The sequence below is a fragment of the Vombatus ursinus genome, unplaced genomic scaffold, assembly GCF_900497805.2.
Source record: "Vombatus ursinus unplaced genomic scaffold, bare-nosed wombat genome assembly UNPS02014812.1, whole genome shotgun sequence".
In the NCBI taxonomy this organism is placed as follows: domain Eukaryota; kingdom Metazoa; phylum Chordata; class Mammalia; order Diprotodontia; family Vombatidae; genus Vombatus; species Vombatus ursinus.
Window position 1 is genome coordinate 55,781,318 of NW_020954590.1, and position 23,447 is coordinate 55,804,764.

General features: G+C 38.3%; 1 protein-coding gene across 2 annotated transcripts in view; it reads right to left on the reverse strand.

Annotated features, from left to right (window-relative positions):
• The window catches only part of LOC114054296 (BTB/POZ domain-containing protein KCTD1), a 122,001-nt gene that overhangs the window by 8,175 nt on the left and 90,379 nt on the right, over nucleotides 1-23,447 (reverse strand). For both annotated transcript variants that reach the window (XM_027877501.1, XM_027877500.1), the window contains exons 3-4: nucleotides 11,560-11,704; nucleotides 465-770 (exon numbers count right to left, since the gene is read on the reverse strand). In XM_027877501.1, coding sequence (XP_027733302.1) covers nucleotides 465-770; nucleotides 11,560-11,704 — 451 coding nt within the window. The remainder of the gene's footprint in view (nucleotides 1-464; nucleotides 771-11,559; nucleotides 11,705-23,447) is intronic.

Here is a 23,447-nt window from a genome sequence, read left to right on the forward strand (position 1 = left end):
TGTGTTTAATTCAACTTTTATAAGTTATTTTGTCCATGACTCCAAGCAGATTAGCATAGCTGAGCTGATATAGTATTGGCCTCCAACGCAGAATACGTGTTTTGAGTTCTGCCTTTATCTCTGATTATGTAAGCTTGGATACATCATTTAACCTCTTTTTCCGTGACCTAGTTTCTTTCTGTAAAATGACGGTAACAGAGATACCTGCTTACCATATGGAGATAAGGGCATGTATAAACTTTTTGAGATCTTTGTATAAGTAATATTATATCCAATTTCAGAAAATATTTATTAAGCACCTATTATGTACAAAAGAACAACAGCTGGCACTGGAGATACAAATTTGAAACAAACAAACCAACGCCAGTCCCCGTCCTCAAGAATCTCCTAATCTGATAAACTTTAAATGAACCCATGGTCAAATAGTGTAGCCTTCTTAAGTCAATATGCGATACACCGCGTACCTGAACTGAGTTGAGGTGACAGTATCCATTCAATGGAAATCTGATGACATGCGTTGAGTCGTGATTCCAACCTGCGTTGACCGAATTACACATCACATCTCCAATTTCTGGGAACACCTCTTCTATCAAAGATTTATCACCACTGAGCGTAATCCTCTCTCCGAGGTCTGGGGCAACTCGTACCACTAAGCATTCACAGGGTCTAGAAAAGCGACCATTTTCCCGATCCTGTTTCCATCTTTCCATCTCCATTAACATGGGTTGAAGCTGAAAGTACTTTGCCTCTTCATATAATAAAGTGTAGTCCTGGGAAAGAAGAGAAGGGTTTGGGGAAGAGATATTTTATTGTACTAAACTGTAATGAACAGTATGGCAAACTAAGAGCATTAAAAAAAACAAACACCTGCCTCTGTATAAAAACATCACTTTTTACTTTTGCTGTTGCACATTTTGTTGACTAGACTTTTAAATGAAATCATCTACATCTTTTTCTCATATTTCAAGTTTGCAAAGGCTAAAATAATTTCATGCAACCCAGAGTTAGCCTGCACAAAGTATGTACAGCATAATGAAAGGGTCAACGCCTTTGGGATAGTTTCATAGTCTGCATAATGACAAACACAAGGTAGGAAAACCTGTTTTAGCATGTAAAGAATTTAGAAAAGAGAGATTTTACAGATACAGATGTGTGTTCTGCTCTAAGAAAACTCAACGTGCCCTAAGTTAGAATGTACAAAACCGATACAATTGGGGAGATTTTTCAATTTAAGTAATAAGCCCTCTAATGCATTTTAAATTTCATTAGATTGACAAGAATATGATTTATGTTCAAAGTTCAGAGAAAAACCTATTGTGTAAAGTAAGGCACACCTGTAGGAAGAGATCTACTTTGCCATTCTTAATGAGAAAGCCTGCGCCTCCTGCCAACTCAGTGGTGGTGTGGCAAAATGAGATCACTGAGCTGACAGGTCAGAACAACATCAGGCCTCTTCATCCCATCTGGGCACAAGGCAAGCAAATACGTACTGGGGGAGGTGGGGGGAGAAGAGGAAGGAATTCTCAAGTGTTTGTGAACAGGAAGCCCATTTAGATTTTTTTACATAATTTTGTCTCTTGAAAAAAAAAAGAATTGATATTGATTTTAAAAATTATTCTAGCAAAAAGGTATTAATTAAAAATAAACACCCCAGAAGAGAGGGTGGATAGAGACAAAAAAGGAATGAGGAGGGAGAGTAGAAACAAGGTCAATGTTGTGTTTGATGGTAGCTATAGCCACAACCATCAGGGTGGGAGATGAGGGACAACCTGCCCAGGCATGTTCACGGTGAAAGTTTCCACCTTCGGGCATGGTCACTGCACAGTCCATGCAATGGCCTGGGGCTGCCAGGATGATTGAAATCTTTTTGGCCCAAGTGCTGATCATCCAAAAGGCCTTTATTATTTGGCATGTCCAATGCTGGAGTATATGGAGGAGAGGATGGAGATGAGTGAATTGTTTTTATTTTATTTTATTTTTGATTTGCCCTTTTGCTTTTGAGTCGATCAGAAACAGAATTACCCCAGGGCTTTAAAGGGAAAGCGGTGCTAGGAAAGCTCTTTTTCAGCATTTTACTCACACTATTTTACATGATTATAAGTCATAAAATAAGAGTTGCATGAAATGAGAAACTTTTACCAACTAAAAGGCAAGGGAAGGCGTCAGTCTCAAAACAGACGCGAATGGTAGCAGTAACTTTTATTTCTTCTCTTGCCCCATCATTTCCTAGCCAAATACCTTTAATTCCTATAATCTTTCCCCACATGACATGGCTTGCAGACCCTTCACCAACCTGGTTGCCTTTTTTCTGAACTAATTCAGTTTGTCAATGTTCTTCCTGAAATATAGCACTCTCAAAATTATTTATAGCAATATTCTCTGTGCTAGCAAAACCATGGAAGTAAAATGGTGCCTATTATTTGGACAATGGATGAACAAACTGTGGTATACAAATGCAATGGAATATTGCACCCTAAGAAATGACGAGAATGAAGAGTTCAGAACTGAATGAATGAATGCATAAGCATTTATTAAAGGCTTACTCTGTTCAAAGCTAAATGCTGGGGATACAGATCGAAAAGTAAGATGGTTCCTGTTTCCCAGGAGCTTACTTCTAATGGGAGTGACATCACATAGAGAAGGTTTCACTTACAAATCAGATAACTGGAAGTGCTGCCCCTCCCATGCTCTTGGGCTTACTTGCCATTCATAAGATTTGTATGAACTTATGCAGAGTAAACAGAACCAAGGGACACAAAAATGTGAAAGGAACATTGAAAGGCATTGGAACTCTGATCAGTGCAATGACCTAACTTGCCTGCTGCAGACTGATGGTCCATAAGGCATGTGTTAACAGATGTGGCCAATGCTAGCGCAGGTTTTGCTTCACTAGAACTTCTCTGTTGGGAAGTGGAAGTGATACCAAACAAAAAACTATCAATAAAACATTTTTTAAAAAAGATAACCCCCAGACACAAACAGGATAGTGGCTTACAAGGGCTACTGCCCAGGTTTACAGTACTCAAAAATGGAAAACACTGGGGGCAGTGATGGAGGTGGCATTCTGAGCTGAGCTAGGGTTGGGCAACCAATAGGATTCCAACTCAGATCCTAAGAGAAAGGGCATCAATCATCTCTCTAAGTGGGTCTTATGAACTTCCTGGAGCCTGGGCTACCCTCTCTTTTATGACAACAGTTAAGTATTGACTTAGATAAATTTCTCCCTTATTAGAAAAGACTCCAGGTACCAAAAGGATTTAAAAATGGAAAGTCATAACAAAGTGAAGATATACACTTCTGCTCATTTTTCCTGTTTCTGTGAGATTTAATTTCATGGAATGGCGTGGGAGGCTCAGATGCTAGCCCTCTGGAAAGGTCATGTTTTTCTAGAACACAGAATCTTAGGCAGGGAAAGAACCCTGGAAGTCCATTCAGTCCTATCTCGTGCAGGAGTCCCATCTCTAACATACCCAGGAGGTGTTCATTCAGCCTCTACTTGAGCATTTTTCGTGATGAGAAGCTTATTACTTCCAGATAAATTCAACAAATATTTAATAACCCACACTATAATATACTTAAAGCATACATACACAGAGTGTGTGAAGTACATATGTTAATATACTGTGCTGGATAGCTAGAAAGACAAATAAAACATGATTCCTGCTTTCAAGCTAATGGAGCAGCTAAGATAATATGTACCACCTCTATCCCTCCATGTATGTACATACATACACCTACAGCTACAAAACAAAATGGAATGCGATAAATACATAAAGATGCAAAATGCTAGGAGAATTTAGAGGCAGGGGCACAAGGAAGATCACTTCATTTTTGCACAGACTTATTGGCTAAAAATGCTTCCTCATTTTAGGCCAAAGTCTGTTTTCCTTTAACTTTCATCCACTAGTCCTACTTCTGCCTTCTGTAGCTCTAGTCTTGTTTAGTCTATTAGTTGTGACTGACTCTCTGTGATCCCATTTGGGGTTTTCTTGGCAGAGATACTAGAGTGGTTTGCCACTGCCTTCTTCAGCTCATTTTACAGTTGAGGAAACTGAGGCAAACAGGGTGACGTGACTTGCCCAGACAGTAAGTGTTTAAGGCTGGATTTGAACTCAGGTCCTCCTGACTCCAGTCCTGGCATTCTATCCACTGCCCCATATGGCATGGGAGGTTCAGATGCCTTCTATAACTACACAAAACAAATCTAATCTTTTAACCATGTGATGCCCCTTAAAATATTTGAAGATGGCTATGATGTCTTTGTGTCTTCTCCTCCCAAAGTTAAACAGTGACTTGTCACTCTCCTTCAGGATATACTCTAGTTTGCCAATGTCCCTCTTAAAGTGTGTCACCAGGAAGTGAAAGCAGCGCTCCAGATGAGGTGCATGAAGTCTGAGCAGTGCAGGGTAGGATGAAAGTATTATCTCCCTTGATCTTGACATCATACTTTTATTAATTGAACCTAAGAGTGTATTAGCTATTTTGGCAGCCACATCACACTGGTGACTCATATTGAAATTGTAGTCAATGTATGCCCTTGAGTCTTTTTCACATTGATGTTAAGCCAGGTCGCTCCCATTTTGTACTCGCAGAGTTGGTTTTTCAAACTCAAGTGCAAGACATTACATTTATCTTATTTTAATTTCCTCTAGTTAGCTTCACCCCTGTATTTCAAGCCTGTCAACAGCATTTTGATTCTGTCATCTGATGCATTAGCCATCCCTCTTAGCTTTGTGTCATCTGCAAATATGATGAAATGATGCCCTCTCAGTCTTCATCCAAGTCATTGATAAAAGTGTTGAATAGGACAGGACCAATTACAGGGCCCTTTGACATGCCACTAGACTTTCCTCCAGCGTAATATCAATCCACTATGAACCTTCTATGGATACAGTTGTTCAATCAGCTACGAATAAATCTGTATTATCATATTACCTATATTTTTCCATCATGTGAACAAACATATAATGGGAATTTTTGTAAATGGTAAATGGTAAATGTAAATGGTAAATTGTAAATGTAAATGGTAAAATTCAGGTACACACCTACTTCATTTCCCTCAGGGCAGCTAGGTGGTACAGTGGATAGAGCACTGGGCTTGGAGTCAGGAAGACCTAAGTTCAAATCCAGCCTCAGACATGTACTAGCTGTGTGACCCTGCAAAAGTCATTTGACCCCTATTTGCCTCAGTTCCTTATCTGTAAAATGGGGATGCACTGGAAAAGAAAATGACAAACCACTCCAGTATCTCTGCCAAGAAAACCCGAAGCACAAAGTCCGAGGGATAACACAGAGTCAGACATGACTGAATGACTGAACAACAAAACTGCATTTCCTTCCCTATGGATCAGTCTAATAATTTCATAAAAAATCCAAATGATAACCTTTCTAAACAGAACTATTTATAGTTGCTCTATCTGTAATAGTAAACGATTGTGAACAACCAATCCCTCCAATAGTTAGAGAATGGATGAATAAATGATGACATAGTAATGATACAGCATTACTCTATCAATGTGTGGATAGAAAACTGGACTTGGAGTCAGGAAAACTTGGATTTAAGTCCTGCCTTTGGAACATATTATACTATCTGGCTGTGTGAGCCTGGGGAAGTGTGACCTGGAGAAGGAGCTTGACTTCACTGTGCCCCCAGCCCATTGTCTAAGACTATGAGCTATAGAACAGTTGTGAATCTGTTTTGTAGAGGAAGTTTTCTCACTAGGACTTCCCTAGACCAATGAAAATAACCAAAGCAATCCAAAAAAATTTGATGTAATGGAATATCATGGTATCATAAATAATAATAAATACTGACATGCAAATACAGAGAAACCTATATGGGATAATACGATGTGAAGTCAGCAGAACTAGAATGGAATAAACATGGACTATAACTCTATGTTACAACTGACTGCATGTACCAGTGGTCTTCGTTCTCCTTCCAGTAGTAGCAGTATTATGAGATAAGTCCAGGGGACCTCTGATCTTTAGCCTTCTACCATCCATCTACACTATATGTATCTTGTATATGCCTGGTTCTTTACATGTTGTTTTCACTATTAAATGTAAACTTCTTGAAGGCGGGGGCTGTTTTTGCCTTTCTTTGTATCCGTGTCACTTAGCCCCAGCACACAGAAATACCACTGACTATAGTACAAGTGATTTTGTCATTGTGGGAAATTCCTCTGCTGATGCAGACTGCAATTTATTGTCACTCAGGCGAGTCTTTGGGAATTTTCTGAGGCTCAGAGAGATTGGGGAGTTAGTGTCAGAGATGGGATTTGAATCCTGACTTTTAGGTATAATACTCTAGCCAATAGGCCATGCCTTCTCTCTCACCATAAATAAGAAGACAAGAAAGAAAGAAGGAAAACAAGGCCAGAGGTGATGGCGTTTTGGAGAGGCTTGACAAGGAACCATACTGATTGGGTATTTGTAAATTCAATTGGTTCTGCTTTTTTAAAGGCTAAGGGGCTTGTGTATGATTTTCCCCTTTGAGATGTTTGGTTTTTTTGTTGACAGTTATTAAATTGATAACAAAACTTTTTAATGGAAATGAATCCAGTTTGTCATGATTTACTCTTACAGAACCCATGATATCTCCTAGGCAATGAGGAAAGACTGAGTAGATATGAGAACTCTACATTTTCAATATGAAGAAAGACTCAAAACAGGACTTCACTGGGACCCTCAGGAAGCCTCAACTCGCTCTGGATGTTAGCCTCGCTCCCACCATTATTATAGTGAGTGATCCTCTTTCGTGTTCCTCCTTGGTTATTGTAACTCGCACCATCTTCTGAACACATTCTCACCAAATTAGAACCCAGTAGAGATTTTCCCTGCATAGATACATTGGTTTCTTTAGATGACTGCCCTACTTCTTTCTTCTGAGGATCATCTGTGATTATATTATTAGAATTTCATTTTTAGAGTTCTCCTTTACTGAGTCATATTTTTTGGTCATGAGATCATGCTTATTGTTCCTTTGGACTTTTGGAAATATGCTTCCACAGAATCTTGGGTACATGTCTGACTGTGGACTTTAAGAGGGCACAGCTACTTCTTCCCAAGGCTCCAGCTCCTCTCATGTCACTGGCCAGTTCTTTCTCCTTTCTGATTAAAAGTAAGTCCAGCTTAGCAGTTGCCCTTCTGGTTTCTCCTAGCTTCCTAGTGAGATTGTCTGTGAGGTTAAGTGAACAATTTATTAGAAAGCCTGACTTAGCAGGATGAGTTTTCCAATAGATTTTTTTTGTGGCTAGTCAGAGGTCCATCTATCATCTTCACCCTAAAAGTGGACTACTCCCCTGAACTTCTGTCCCCATGGTCCCTTCTTCTAATTAGGTGGTTCCAACTCCCTGACCCTAAATTAACATTTTTAAAATGCAATTTTATTTTCAGTTTTCAATTCTTTCCCTCCTCTTCCCCTATACAGAGAAAGCAAGAAAAACAAAACCTATTACAAATATGTATAGTCAAGCAAAACAAATTCCCACATTGAACATGTCCAAGAAAAAAAAAAAAGCTCACTCTGCACCCTCAGTCCATCACTTTCACCTGGAGGTGGGTGGCATGGAGCATGTTTCATCAGGAATCTTCAGGAACTGTAGCTGATTCTTGTGTTGATTAGAGTTCTAAAGTCTTTTAAAGTTGTATGCCTTTACAATGTCATTGTTATTGTATAAAATGCAGAACCTCCATTTTAAGGAAAATGCCCAGGTCAGCCATGTCTTTATTCTTCTTCAGGTTTCACTCCAAAGAGCAGGTACCTCCTCCTCATCCCCTGCCTTCACTCCCCGCCCTCTCTTTCCAGCTCCCCCTTTCAGCTTCCTTTTATGTACTGTCTTCATTAGAAGAATGGAAGCTTGTTGAGGGCTTGGATTATCTTTTTATTTGTATTTGTAATCTAAGCACTTAGCATAGATTTTGGAATATGTTATTTGCTTAATAGACGCTTGTTGATTTGACTGTAGTATCTATCCTTCCCTTTGTCCAATTAAAGGCTATCATGTTATTCTGAATATACATGTAATCACTGAGGCTCAGTTCACTTCACACCTGGATATTTTAATATGTAAACCAGAGAATGTATTAATTCTAAAGCAGGGATTCTTATCCTTTTTTTCTGTCATGTATCCTTTTGACAGTCTGGTAAAACCTATGGATATTATCTCAGGATAATTATGTGTAAATGCATTAAAAAATTCATTGGATTGCAAAAGAAACCAACTATATTGAAATACAGTTGTCAAAATGTTAAAAAAAAAAGTTCATGGACTCCAGGTTAAGAACTCCTGGCCCAGGGTATTATTTTCTAAAATGAGGTTCTTGGTTTTAAAACAGTTTAGGTAGGGCTCATAAAGGTTAAACAAACAAACAAACAAACAAGGACTTAGTCTTAGAAGGACCAAAACCTTAGAGAAATAAATAAAAGAGTTAAATAGAAAATGCTAAGGAAAAAGAGGAAAAATTATGAAGCGTATTCACATTCAAGATATCTATGCAGAAAAGTTTCGGAATGAATAGTCTTCAAAGACATTTCCAAAATGTCCAAAGACAATTAATGGTTGAAAAGGGGAATAAATGGTGGTGGTTTAAATGGCATCTTTAAAGATAAAGTTATTCAGGCTGCTAATTAGGAATCTGGCTCAGATATAGCTTTTATAGAAATGAAATATTAAAGGACGATGGATAATTTACAGACTTAGGCATTTACAGTTTTAATACACTTACTAAATTATTATAGAATTAAATATAAGGAAAATAAAAGTAAGTAATAAAAAAATCCTCCCTTTTTGCCACTCCCCAGCATAATATAATCCCTTAACTTCCAAAATGCCTTGTTCCTTTGTCAGTGTCAGGAGGCAATGAGTGACAAGGAGAAAGTACTTCTTAGAATGTTTAGGGAAGGGCAAAAAGAGGATTTACATGTTTTTTTCTAGACTCAAAACTATCTTGAATATCCAGGGAATATTACTATTCAGTTCTCAGCTACTGTTGTTTAGTGACCCAGAATATCTCTTACCCTCAAATGATCGTTCTAGAAACATTCAACTTCTTCATCATCATCATCATCATCATCATCATCAATCATCATCATCACTAGCATTTGTATAGTGTTTTAAGGTTTACATAGCACTTTATATAAGTTATCTCATCTGGCCCTATGAGGTAAGTGCTATTATTATTCCCATTTACAGTTGAAGAAACTGAAGCTAAGAAAGTTGAAGTGACTTGTCCAGGATCACCTAGCTAATAAGTATGTGAGGCAGGATTTGAATGCTGGTCTTCCAGACTCTTAAGTTCAGCACTTTATCCACTGCATCACTCAGCAGTCAGAAGATATGTTGTACTGAAATTTAATGCTATTAATACCTAGGGGACAAGAAAACTATCTCAAGCATTAGGCTTTATGTCACTTAAAAAAAACCCCATAGACTATAGATAAATTCTAAGCCAATTTAAAAGGTTTGTTCTGTACAAAGAATTAGTATATGATCTAGGAGAAAGGGCCTTAAAATAGGGCCTTTGTATGTGGATGAGGAGGTTATCTGTCTGGGTTCTAAAGATCTCCAGGGAGAGATTCCTCAGGAATTTTGTTCCAGGGCTTAACTACAATCAGCAAGTTCCCCTTAGACAGTATCTAATCTAAATTCTCCTTTGCAATTTAAATTCACTGCTCCTAAGTCTCCTTTGCAGGATCATCATCATTCCCATCCCACCCCATATGAAGAAATGTATCCCAGGCCTCTCTTTGTACTGAGCCCTCCTGCTTTCACTCTGTATTCTCTTTCTTGACCATGTCCTTAGCTCATGTCGATGTAGATGACTCTCAAATCCCTCCCTACTTCTCTCCTGGGCTCTGTTTCTGCATCTTTAATTGCCTGCAAATATATCCCATTTAGATGTCCCACAGGCATCTTAAACTCAACATGTCCAAAATAGAATTCATTATTTTCCCTTTTCTAAATCCCCAAACTCCTTCAAACTCCACCCCCCCCCTTATTTTATGGTGAGCACCACTATTTTTCTAGCTACCCAAGATCACAACCTAGGAATGATTCTCAGTTCTTGACTCTCATTCACCCCGTTGCTACCACCTGCCCCCCCAGGTCCCAAATCTTGTTGATTTCACCTCCTCAATAATGTCCCCTTCTTCCACTCACACCACAACTACCCTAGGTTAGGCCCTCATTATCTGTCACTTGCCTTCTAGTTGGTCTTTGCCATCTCCAAGCTATATATTGGCAGACAGACAGAGCTATCTCTCCTGGTTCAAGGCTTCAGGGCTTTGTCTCTAGGATAAAATAAAACTCTTCCCTTTGATGGTCAAAGACTCAGAATGTAGCTCCAGCCTATCTTTTCAGACTGATTACACATTCCTCCTCCTCACACATTTCTCTGCCCTATCTGTGGTTCCCAGGTCCCACCTTGGAGCTTTTTGTACCAGTAGTCCCCATGCCTGCAATGCGCTCTCCTAGCTATCGCCAAGACACAGTTCGACATATCCTTCAAGAGACCTTTCCTGATTCCCCTGGTTGTGGAAATCACCTTGTACTGATTTTTTATGTATTCTGTATTTACTGATCTGTGAACATGTTATGTTGTTTCCTGCCCCCCGGGAGAGTAAGAACTGTTTCAAAGTTGTATCTGTATCCCCAGGGCCTAGCCCAGTACTTGCTATACAGTAGGGGATTAATATATTGTCTGATTGACTGATTAACTGGGGCCTTGCCATAGCTTTGCTCATGCTGAAGGACTGACTTGAAGGTAGCTTGTGATAAGATCCTTTGGTATTTCAGTAACTAAACCTGCTAAGATGTGGTCTATGTCTGGCTTGCCTTATACTGGATATGCAAAACAGAAAATATTTTGAGGTTCTAATGTGCTTTCTTTTACTGTCCTAAATGTGGTGGTCTATATTTAACACATCTTGGCTTCATTTTTGACAACTTGTGGGAGTATATCTGAATTCTAATTCAGTTGTCCTAGTCACAGGACTGATGACTCTAACTTAGTCATCCTCAAACTTAATGATTCGATTTAATTCAATCAACATATTAAGTTCCTACATAGTAGGCGCAAGGTGCTGGGCTCTACTCTGAGGATATAAAGTTGAAGAATGAGGCAGGGCCTGCCTTCAAAGGGCTTAGAGACTATCTTGTCAATACTGAAGTGCTATAAATGGATCATTGGGAGGCAGCACAACACCACATGTATGGTGATGGACCTGCAGGCAGGAAGACAGATCCTACTTTAGATACGTACTAGTTGCGTTATCCTGGGCAAGCCACTTTACACGAGCCTCAGCTTCCTCAGCTGTCAAAATGGAGATAATAAGGGTACCTATGCTTCCCCTCTGTGAGGACCAAATGATAGTAATGTAGGTAAAGTGCCTTGCAAAGGCACCTTTAAAGCAGCTTGAGTGTTGACTACGATATGCTTTCAGAAGAAATCTGATCCCAAAATACACCGAAAACAAGGAATTCCAAAACTTTCCTCTCACCACTTCAAAACACATTACATGTCTATACTGTCTGCAGTTTAACACATAAATCTCACCTTAAAATCATCCGGAATGAGTAGTTTTGATGTTCGTAGAAAATTTAGTATATATCTGAACATCTGTCCATCTCTGTCAATGAAATAATGCTGTTTGAGACTGTCCAAAACAATTGGCTCCGTGCCATCAAAAAGTCTTCCAATTCTGCAGTGGAAAAGAGTGAATGAACAGAGAGGTCAGAATTACAATCAATATTCCATTCAGCCATTGAGACTGAAAGCCACAGATTTCGATCATTCTAAAAAAGGAGGAGAGGCCATGTGGGGGGAGTGTTTGGAGAGCTGGCCTTGGAGTCAGGTGGGACTTGCCTCTGAAATACATAATGGCTGGATGACCCTCAGAAAGTCACTTATATCTCTCAGTGCCCTCAAGCAACTGTCAAAGTGTAAGAGTAGAGAAAGGGCTGATGTGGAGGAGGGGCTGACTGGTAGAAGGAGTTTCCTTATCAGGGAGGAATGAAATCTATGTTGAAGAAATCACAAATCTAGACCAAAAAAAAAAAAAAAAGTCCAGATGGTCACAGAGCTAAGCTTGACACTCGAGCAGTTACGGTGACAGAGACATGCAGGTCTTTACTAGGGAAACAACTCAGGAAAAGACAACTGAAAGCTTCCACCTCTAAAGAGAACACTCTGATAGCTCTTGTGGCAAGATGCTGTGTCAGCACTGGAGAAACGTGGGTATCCCTGTGGATCTTAAAACCAGTAGGAAGCCGTCCGAATTATTTGTTTTATTTTTGTATGAACAATTCATTTTCATCCAACAAACATTACTAAATGCTTATTATATTTTCTAGACACTAGAGAATGCAAAGATGAAAAATGACAAAGTCCGTATTCTCACGGAGTTGCATCCAAATAAGTATAAGGCAAAGCAGAACGTGGCAACAGGAGATCCAGAGAAAGGCTTGTAGGAAATCATAAGAGGTAAGAGAGAACAGTTTTAGCTTAGAAGGATCAGAAAAGCCTCCATGGAAGACAGAGCAACTAAGCTGGGCCTTGAAGGAAGAGGAGGATTGTGACAGATGGACAGGTGGGAGTGTATTCCTAACAACCTATGTAAATGAATAGGAGGGGGCAGAGTGAGATCAGTGAACATCAAATAGCCCAGACTGGTTAAAACAATAATGGAGGGGGGGGTGCGGCAGGCACAGCTAGGTGGCGCAGTGGATAGAGCTCCAGCCTTGGAGTCAGGAGGACCTGAGTTCAAGTATGGCCTCAGACACTTGACCCTGGGCAAGTCACTTAACCCTATTGCCTAGCCAAAAAGCAAAAAACAACAAACAAACAAAAAAAACTACTAATGCAGGAAGAGGAATCATGTGAAATAAGTGAGGAAAGGTAGGTTGGAGCCTGACTGCATAGAGACCCAGCCTTCGCTTTCACTCACTTCTTGATCCCTTGTAATTAAAGAGCCATTTTAAAAAAATGGGAAAGAAATCACTAGTCTTCAAGAAATTTGCTTCCAGGGGGCTCTAAGGACAAAGCATTGCCTGGAGCCTATCATCTACATTCAAAATTTTTTCAGAAGGAAGAAAAATAAAAATATCTCTGGCACAAAGGCACCTGGTCCAACTTTTTATACACTAACTCGAATGCATCCTTTTGTTCTGACTAGCTAGAAGAGGTGATGGCAAGAAAATATTTAATGAGTCATTAAAAATTCCCAGGAGATGCCAAGTACTAAGGGCATGATTATTGTAATGGAACATAAAGAACCTGATCCATTCTAAGGTGGGAACTGCTATAGGTCATTTTACTTTTTTCTTCTTTTTCCCCCATTTGTTGGGATAGGGAAAGGAATAGGCATTTATATAGCACCTACTATGTGCTAGGCACTGTGCTAAGCACTTTACAAATATCTCATTTGATCCTTGTAACAACCTTGGGAGGTAGATGCTGTGATTTTCCCCATTTTACAGTAAAGGAAACTGAGGCAAACAGTTTAAGTGACTTGCTTAGTGTCACCAACGCAGTTAAGTATCTGAGGCCCACATCTGAACTCAAGTCTTCCTGATTCTAAGCCCAGTACTCTATTCACTGCACTACTCCCTGTCTCTATGAAAACAAATCTACAATTTCAATATGTGTCCGATGAATGTAAAATGAGCACACCTGTCCTGTGTAGGAGAGTCTGCCTGAATGATAGTATGGTAATTCATTCTCTTAAAGTTTTTATGTAATTTTTTTTATATAACCTTCATTTCCAAATATATCTTTCCCTCCATCTCCCAGACAGCTATCCCTTGTAACAAAGAAGAAAAAAAAACCAGTTGGGTAAAATTAATCAACATATCAACAAAATCTGACAAGACATGCAATATGGGTATAACAGGTGCACTCAGACTCCCCCAGTTTTGCAAAGAAGGAAGGGAAGGGTATTTTCTTATCTTTTCTCCAATCAGTCTTGATCATTGTGAAGTACTTCAACTTTGGAAAAATAAATTTACATTTGCTTTCTAAGAAGTGTCTACAAAGGACTTCATTTTCTATTGCAACTCTCTAAGACCATAAGCTGCTGAGCTGGTCTAAAAGGGGATTTCCTTTCCTGGAGTTCCCTACACCGATGTCTGCATTTCAGAATCTTTAGCCTCCCTTGAAGTTTAGCTTAAGGGCCACTTCTTACATGAGGTCCTTTCCCAGAATCTTACCAGATTCCAGAGCCTTCTTCCCAAAATTACCATGTATTTTTAAAAATAAATTTTTGGGGATCTACTTATATGAATATGTGTTATTTCCATCAACAGCATATAAACTCCTTGAGAGCAGGAATTGTTTCATTTTTGTCTCTGTATTCCAGTGCCCAGAACAGTCCCTGGAACATAACTGGTGCCTGTGAAAAGCTTGCTGATTGATCTTAAGGGACTATTTTGTTATCTACTATATGCTAGTATCAATGATTTAGTTCTCTTTTAAGAAGAGGTAAAGATAGGTCCTTAAAGAAAATTACTGCTCACTGGCAAAAATCACCATTCCAAACATTTAGGAGAACAGGTAAGGTCCAAAGCAAATGACTGACACAAGAGGGTGTGCCAGGTGAATGACCCAGGGGAGTATGTATGACTCAGGGAGTGGTTCTGGGAAGGCTGCAGCTAGAAAACAACTTTATGGATGGGAGAATAGAAAGAAGAATGTTAGTGGTGAGGTTAACTTGTCCGTCTTGAACTTTTTGTACACTGTGGCTACGTTACTTCATACAGCAACATCATTTGAACTCCATTTAGAAAATCAAGGGGGAAAATGACCTTGTTCTAGCAAATTTGAAATAGATGGAGTTTGAAGCATCTTCACGTCAGATTCATCCTGAAGTGAGAAAAAAGCAAAGAAAACAGCAGGAGGTAAATATAGATAGATGCTGCATGTTGTGAAGGTTGGCTGAGATTATAGATTGTACAAAAACAACCATTTCACTAAAGAAAGATTTGGAAGTAGCAGATGGAGATAACTGGAATTGCAAGTGAGGCAGAACCATTAACTATAATAAAAGATAACAAGCTGATCACCGGGATTTGCTATTACCTATCTGATCAGAAACCACTACAAGAGAAGTTTTATTATTTGTTGCATGCCAGCAAAGTGCTCTGTGCTGTTAAAGACAGGGAAGATGACATGGGTCTTGCCCTAGGGCTTTATTTGATCAATTAAACAGATAAAAGTTTCCCAAATGACAGATTTACCTGGTAGAGGTAAATCAGTGTCAATTTTTGCAGGAGGAAAGCAGAGAAAAACTTTTGCTAGGGGGATGTAACTGAAAAGCTCTAGGCAGGATAGGCATTCGAGGGTAGGGCCTGAATAGAAGTCATGATGGCCAGAAGATGAAGGAGGTCTCCACACACCTTGGCAGGAGAGAAGAAGGGACATCCAGAGGCAGCTAGGTGGAGCAGTGGATAGAGCTCTGGCCTTGGAATCAGGAAGACCTGAGTTCAAATCCAACCTCAGACACATGCCATTTACTAGTTGTGTGACCCTGGGCAAGTTACTTAACCCCAATTGCCTCCCGCCCCAAAAAAGGAAGGGACATCCTGATTCAGTCAACTGGGCTATGTAAAGAGCACTGGGTCAAAGAATGTTTAGGATGGGGTGGGGAACCTGTGGCCTTGAGGCCACATCTTGCCTTCTAGGTCCTTGGGTTCAGCTTTTTGATTGAGTCCAAGCTTTACAGAACAAATCTTTTTATTAAGGGGATTTGTTCTGTGAAGTTTGGATTCAATCAAAGAGCCACACTGGAACCTAGAGGACCACATGGGGCCTTGAGGCTGCAGGATCCCCACCCCTGGTAGGAGAAAAGTAGCAACTTGAAAGGAAGATGATACTGGCAGTGGTTTTTCTTTTTCTTTTTCTTTTTTTTTTTGGCTAGGCAATGGGGTTAAGTGATTTGCCCAGGGTCACACAGCTAGTAAGTGTTATGCGTTGGAGGCCAGATTTGAACTTGGCAGTGGTTTTGCAAAGGCCATTTTACCGGGATCAAAAAAGAGAGTACAATAACGAATTGTACTAGAGATTTTCAACCAATTCTCACTCACTCATTCATTCAACAAATCTTTATAGAATCCTTGTTACCTGCCAGATACTGAGCTAGGGGATGGGGTGGGGGTGGGGAGAGAAAAATTATTAACAGCTGGGAAGGTTTGGGAAGCACTGTACATATATTATCTCATCTGTTCTTCACAACAACCATGTGATGTAGGTGCTGGTTTTATCCCCATTTTCTAGATGAGGAGACTAAGGCTCTGAGAAATGACTTGCCCAGGGATGTACATCTGAAGCTGGTTTTGGAACCAGGGACTTTGGTCTGCAGGTCCCAAGCTTGATCCACAGTCCTCGCTATGCTGGCTGTAAAGAAGGAAGGTTTTGAACTGAGGAAATGAAGAAGCAGGTTAAATTCCAAAAATACACAAGTGGAACTATGTGAATATTTCAGTCTTTTGGATGGGTAGTACAATCTGGGTAAATGGTAGACTGCAGAATTTCCAGTTAGTTGAATGGATAAAGTGGCAAAGTTGAGCTGGCTCTGTTTACTGGGAGAAGTACAAGAAATCAAACGGTGGAGATTTTTCAGCTCTGGCTCTTGAAGGGCACCTGAAATTGAATAGTTCGGATCTGAAGGTACATTACTATTCACTAACGGACCATGCCCAAGGGCCATTCCAAGGAAAGATGATACAATACAGTCGATGTTCTTGTACTTGTTGAACCAAGTCATTATATTGAGGGCCTTCTTAGCTAAGTATTTTTAAGTTTGCAAAAGGAAGATCTATCTTTCTAATGTCTGAAGGTATTTAAAAGGTTTACTATGAAATATATAAGCACATTCAATTGTATCCTTCCCTGTTCTTTTGCAGAGAGTAGGCTCATGTTTCTGGAGTAGCAAGACATGATAGAACCTTGGAGTCTGGACTCATGCAATGGGAAGAACTTTATTTAGCCAGTTTGCTGGGATTCATTTTCTCAGGAATTTCTCTTTAGGGTAGAGAAAGAAGGGGAGGAGAAAGGAAGGGGATAAGGATTTATACAGTGTCTACAATGTATAAAAAATGAAACAGTCCCAGCCTCCATGAAGCTTGCGTTCTATGTGCCAGGAACTGTGCTATGTGTTTTTACAAATATTACCTCATTTGAGTCTCACAACAACCCTGTGAAGTAGGTGCTTTTATTAATACCCACTTTACAGCTGATGAAGTTGAGGCAGACAGAGGATAAGTGACTAGTAAGTATCTGAGGTTAGATTTGAACTTAGGTCTTCCTGACTCCAGGCCCAGACACCTTGGTGCCTCTAGAACCAGGATGCTTTCCCCATGCCTAAAAGCAAATTCAATTGAACAAGCATGTATTTGTGACAAGGCACTGTCACACTGTGTTACCTAGAAACAAAACTGTTAAGTCTGTATCATCCTATTTGCTTGTCTTCTCTTGCTTTTCTTATTTTTTTCTTTTTCACTTCGAAAGAGAGGAAATGTGCTTTAATATACTGGACTTGGAGTTAGAAGAGCTGGGCTCTGGTCTCACCTCTGCTGATTACTAGCCATGTGACCATAGGGGAATTATTTAACTTTATGATCCTCAGTTTTCTCATTTGTAAAATGGGCACAATAATACCAGGCTTCACAGGTTTATTATGAGGTTCAGATGAAATTAAGAACATAAAGTCCTTTGTGACTATAAATTACAACCCAAAGTTGTATTATTATTATTGCCTTTTATTAAACAAACACTTGTTAAGCTCCTACCACATGCCTGGTACTGCAGTAGGTGTTGGAAATACAGAGACCAAAAATGAAATAGTTCTTGCCTTCACGAAGCTTACATTCTATTTCTCTTTCTTGTGACCTCTTCACTTTTTATCAGAGAGCAGGCAGGGAAAACTAAAAGACGTTAAATTAAAGTTTATCTGCTTTACACGTTGCTCCTCAGTCATACCAACACACTGGACACTGACACAGGGTACCAAGACAAGACACTTTTGACATGGCAATTTAGTTCTAGCTATATTACCTGGTTTTTAAAATAAGCTCTTTAATTTTTTTATTCCAGAGTTACATACAGAGTCAACAATTTACCACTTAAGGGGAGATATATAAACACATTGAAATAGAATTTATTTTGTCAATTATGCAAATTCTGGCTTTTCCTTATCAATATTTTTCTCATTACCCTGTATTATTTAAAAAAAAAAAGCTATGGGAGCAGCTAGGTGGTACAGTGGATAATGCACCAGCCCTGGAATTAGGAGGACCTGAGTTCAAATCCAGCCTCAGACACACGACACTTACTAGCTGTGTGACTCTAGGCAAGTCACTTAACCCAATTGCCTTGCCAAAAACAAACAAAAAACAAACAAAAAAACCAGATATGTTGTGAATTATCCATTGTTACTGTAACTGTAATTCATGTTACTAGTTATCCATGATCTATGTTACTGGTCTGAAAACAGGCTACATCCCTGAAGTGAGCTCCCTTTGAAAGAAAATGAAACATATGAATCTAGAAAGGGGCAGCTAGGTGGTGCAGAGGATAGAGTGCAAGGCCTGGAATCAGGAAGACTCATTTTTCTGAGTTCAAATCTGGCCCCTGACACTTATTAGTCATGTGACCCTGGGCAAGTCACTTAACTGTTTGCCTCAGTTTCCTCATCTGTAAAATAAGTTGGAAAAGAAAATGGCAAGCTGCACCAGTATCTTTGCCAAGAAAATCCCAAATCGGATCACAAAGAGTTGGACACAACTGAAACAACTAAATAACAATAACATACACTGGAAAACAACTACACAAAACATTTGGGAAAAATGTTAGTCATTTTGGTTTTCTAAAAGGTTAAAAAAAACTCCAAAACTTCTGCCATCCCAAAATATAAGGCATCATACCAAAGTAAAGGACATCTGGTATCCTTTGACCATTTACCTATTGGACAATGCATCTTGGTCTTATATATTTATGTAATTTTTCTATGTATCTCGGATATGAAGGCTTTCATCTGGTATTTGACACAAAGATTCGTTCCCCCTCAGTAGCCCCTCTCTTCTTTCATTTATGCAAAAGAATTTTAATTTTATGTAATTGAAATGCTCTATTCTGCCATGCTTACCTCCATCTTTTCTTTGGTCAAGAATTGTGATCCTTACCTATTCTGCTCTATTTTTTAAAAAAAATCATGTGACCTTTTCTAATGGCTATGAATCCATTTTGAGCCTTTTTTGGTATATGGTATAACATGTTGAACTTAATTCCTGCCAAAGAGCTTTCCAGTTTTTTTTTTTTGAGTAGTTCTTATAAAAGAAGAAATCTTTTCCTAAGTAATTGATATTCTTGGGGTTATCCAACGCCATGTTAGTATTTTTGGTTCTTCTGGTTCTTGTTTACATATTTCTTTTGGCTTGCCTTCCTTTTTTGGGGGGGGGTTAGATTTTTTCCCATCTCTGAAATACATTCTTAGAAAATTTTGTTCTACAGGATCATCTTATTTTACCAAGTTAATGTTTTCCTCCACAATTGTATAATTAACATTTGTAATTTAATATTTTAGGGGACTTGCTACACAGTATATTCTAGAACTCTGAACTTGAAATCAAAAGAACTGGATTTGAGTCAATTCCAACATTTATTAGCTGGGCAACCATGTGTAAGTCACTTAAATCTCTTGGAGCCACTTTACTCTTCTGAAAAATGAGAATAACAATATTTGCACTATTTGTATATTGTTGTAAGGAAAGTTCTTTTTAAACCTGAAAGCACCAATAAGAATTATTATTAATAATAAAAGGAATCCTATGGGAAATACTTTTAAAAGTGAACAACCACACCCTAACTGACTTGTTTTAAGCCCAGATTTTCAGAACTGGATTTGCTTACAGTGGTTTTATAATTACATGAATGCTAGTGATATTTCTTTAAAGTCCCAAATTTGAAAATTTTCATCTATTTTATATGCATAAATTAATGATAAATATACACCAATTAATAATATAAATTTGTACAGAGCCTGTTGTGAAAGCTGATTGAAGCAATTAGAACCTCTAGAGGAAATATCTTCAAGTGGAAGCAGATCAAATTTTTATATACACTAGGCAGGTGTATTTATAATTATTTATATATTAATAGGTGGGAAGCACTATGCAATATTGGGAATCTGTTCCCTGATGAAGCACAAATAGTTGCAGAAAAGGAGAAAGAAAAAGTCATTCAAAATGAATGAAAAAGAAAAATGATAACAGCAATAAATCAAAGAATTGGAAATTTCCTGGAGAATGAATGGCTGAAATATGTTTGATGACTTGAGGTCTAGATTTGGGGCATTAAGTTGATCAGCTACACCAATCCATCAGAAATATTTTAAGTCCTTAGTCCAGAACAACTTCAAAACACAAGAAGTTTACATGGATTACATGTTGATTATAATAATAATAATAATAATAATAACTAGTATCTATATAGTACTTTAAGATTTGTAAAGCACTTTACATGTTTGATCTTCACAACAACGCTGAGAGGCAGGTTCATGGATAAGGAAAGTTAACTGAGGCAATTGGAAGTGACTTGCCCTGGGTCTGGAAGCTAAGTACCTGAGGCAGGATTCAAACTCAGGTCTTCCTGGCACCAAGTCTAGTCAACTAGCTGCCTCCAACTGTCACTGCGATATGCAAACAAACAAACAAATAAATGAACAAATAAAAGTAAAAATAATTGAATCCAATGGAGGAAAGTCAAAGAAGTGATACCCCTTTAATCTTTGGAGATGCTGGATTCCCAGTGAGTTGCTGGATGTAGGAGGGTGGTAAATGAGAACTTACGGTGGGAAGAGATGGGATGTTTGACATGATGTGAATTAAAGGTAATTTCTACTACAGAGCAGGGAAAAAAACAACTGTAAAAATGTTGGGGTATACTTCAGGTGCCCTTTCCCTTTCTGACCTACAACGCAAATGATATTTTTCTTCTACAGAATGATTGGTCTATGTCTGTAGACACCAGACAAAGAATTATTTTTTATGAAGAATTTATAAATGGATCAGTCATATACTGCTGCTACAGGGAATCTGAACAGAACATGGAAATCACTTCTTTCTAATCATCATCATTATAAGGATATTTTTACCTGTGGTAATATTAGAATATAAGAGTATTCTAATGCAAGGAAATAAAACATCTGAAAAGGAAATAATACTTTATTTTGCTTATAGCTTTTATTTATATATCTAAAACATCTGTCATAGAATACGGAACTTGGAAGAAACCTTGAGAGCACATGAGGACATCTGGTATTGTTCCCTAGCTTTAGGCAGATGAATGTCTAAAGTAAAACGTTCAGGGCAAGTGGCTGTTTAGTCTCGCCTTAATGCTCTCTACACCAATGACTGCAGAGCCACTCCTGACTGCCCATTTCACTGTTTCCAAGTGAAATCTCTTCTGTTGAAACATTACCCATGTTCTCATGTTTGGTCCCAGAGAGACATGGAAAAATCCACTGAGCAACATGCTTCTCATAAAGACCATTCATATGTTTAAACACTGTCAACCTTTAGCTGTCTCTTCTCCCAGACCTCAGAAGTTATTTTTCATTTCTTTGTTTCTGTTGTACTTATTTCCCAGAATCTTTTCCTTTTTCTCCTTTCCTTTTAAAAAATGTGTTGACCATATAAAATACTCAAACTACCAGAAAACTACATAGAGATCTTAAATGAGACAATCCTAGGAAAAGAGGTAGAACAAGCTATGAAGGGACTATCAAAGTGTGGTGGGGGAAATCCTCCTGGTCCTAATAGATCCACACTTTAAAAGAAAAATTAGCCATCATAGTACACAAATTATTCTCAACAATTGAGAAAGCACCTTACCAGATTCTTTTTATTAGACTAATATAATGCTAGTACCTAAATCAGGAATGATAAAGTACAAGAGGACTATAGACTAATATTAATATCAACTCAAAAACTTTAAATAGACCATGGGGACTTATCCAAGGCAGTTAGGTGATACAGTGAAGAAAGCGTTAGGCTTGGAGTCAGGAAGACATGAGTTTAAAACCGGCCTCAGATATTTACTAGTTGTGTGATCCTGGGCAAGTCACTTAATCTCTGTCTGTCTCAGTTTTGTTGCCTGTAAAATATGATAGCAACTATCTCCTAAGGTTGTGAGAATCAAATGAGATATTTGCAATGTGCTTAGCATAATGACTGGCACATAGCAGATGCTTAATAAATGCTTGTCTCCCTCCTGATTTACTATATTAAAAACAAAATCATCCAAACCACTTGATTAAGACAAAACACAACTCATTTATGCTAAAAACCCTACAAAGTATAGGCACAGAGAGAACCATTTTTTATTACCATAAAAAGTACCCATTTAAAACCAAAAGCAATCATCGTACGGAATACAAACACACTAGAAGCTTTCTCAATAAAGTAAGGAGTAAAGCAATGATGCTTACTCTCCCCTCTATTATTTGATATGATTCTGGAAAGACTAGCAATAGCAGTAAGACAAGAAAATAAAATGAAAGGCATAAAGATAGGTAAAGAAGAGATAAAACTATTGCTATTTCTGATGACATGATAGTTTACCTAGAAAATCCTACGAATCAGCAAAGATACCCATTGAGACAACAGGTTCAGCAACTACACACAGGCTACAAAATAAACTCCCCCAAATCAATAGAACTTCTATATGATATAACAAAATCCAAGAGGCAATAATAGAAAAGGAACTTCCATTCTAACTAACTACAAAATGCATAAAATATTTGGGGATCAATAATAGTTAGCATTTATAGATTCCTTCAAGGTTTATAAAGTGATCTAGAAATATTATCTCATTTTATCCTCACAACAACCCTGGAATGTAGGTGCTAGGATTATCCCTATTTTAAAGTTGAAGAAACTGAATGCAGACAGAGGTTAAGTGACTTGGGTTACATAGCTAGGAAGTATCTGAGGCTGGATTTGAACTCAGATCTTGCATTACACCCACTGTGCCATGTAGCTGCCTGAGCACACAATTCACCAAAACACATAAAATACTTTTATAGATTAAATTATAAAGAGCCCCTTAAAAAAATAAAGAATAACTTCAATAGATAAAGGAATATTCAGTGCCTGTGGCTGAGTTGTGCTTATATAATAAAAATGACAACATTACAAAAGTAAATGTACAGAATCAATGCTATGCCAATTGAATTTTGAAAGGGATACTTTATAGAACTCAATAAAATAAAATTAATTTAGAAAAATAAAAGATCTAGAATATCAAGGGAAATGATGAAAAAAAAAAAGAGGTACAAAGGGGAATACAACTTCCAGACTTCAAACTATATTATAAAGCAGCAGTCATCAAAACCATATGATATTTGTTAAAAAAAAATAGAGTTAGATCAATGGAACAGACTAGCCAGGGGA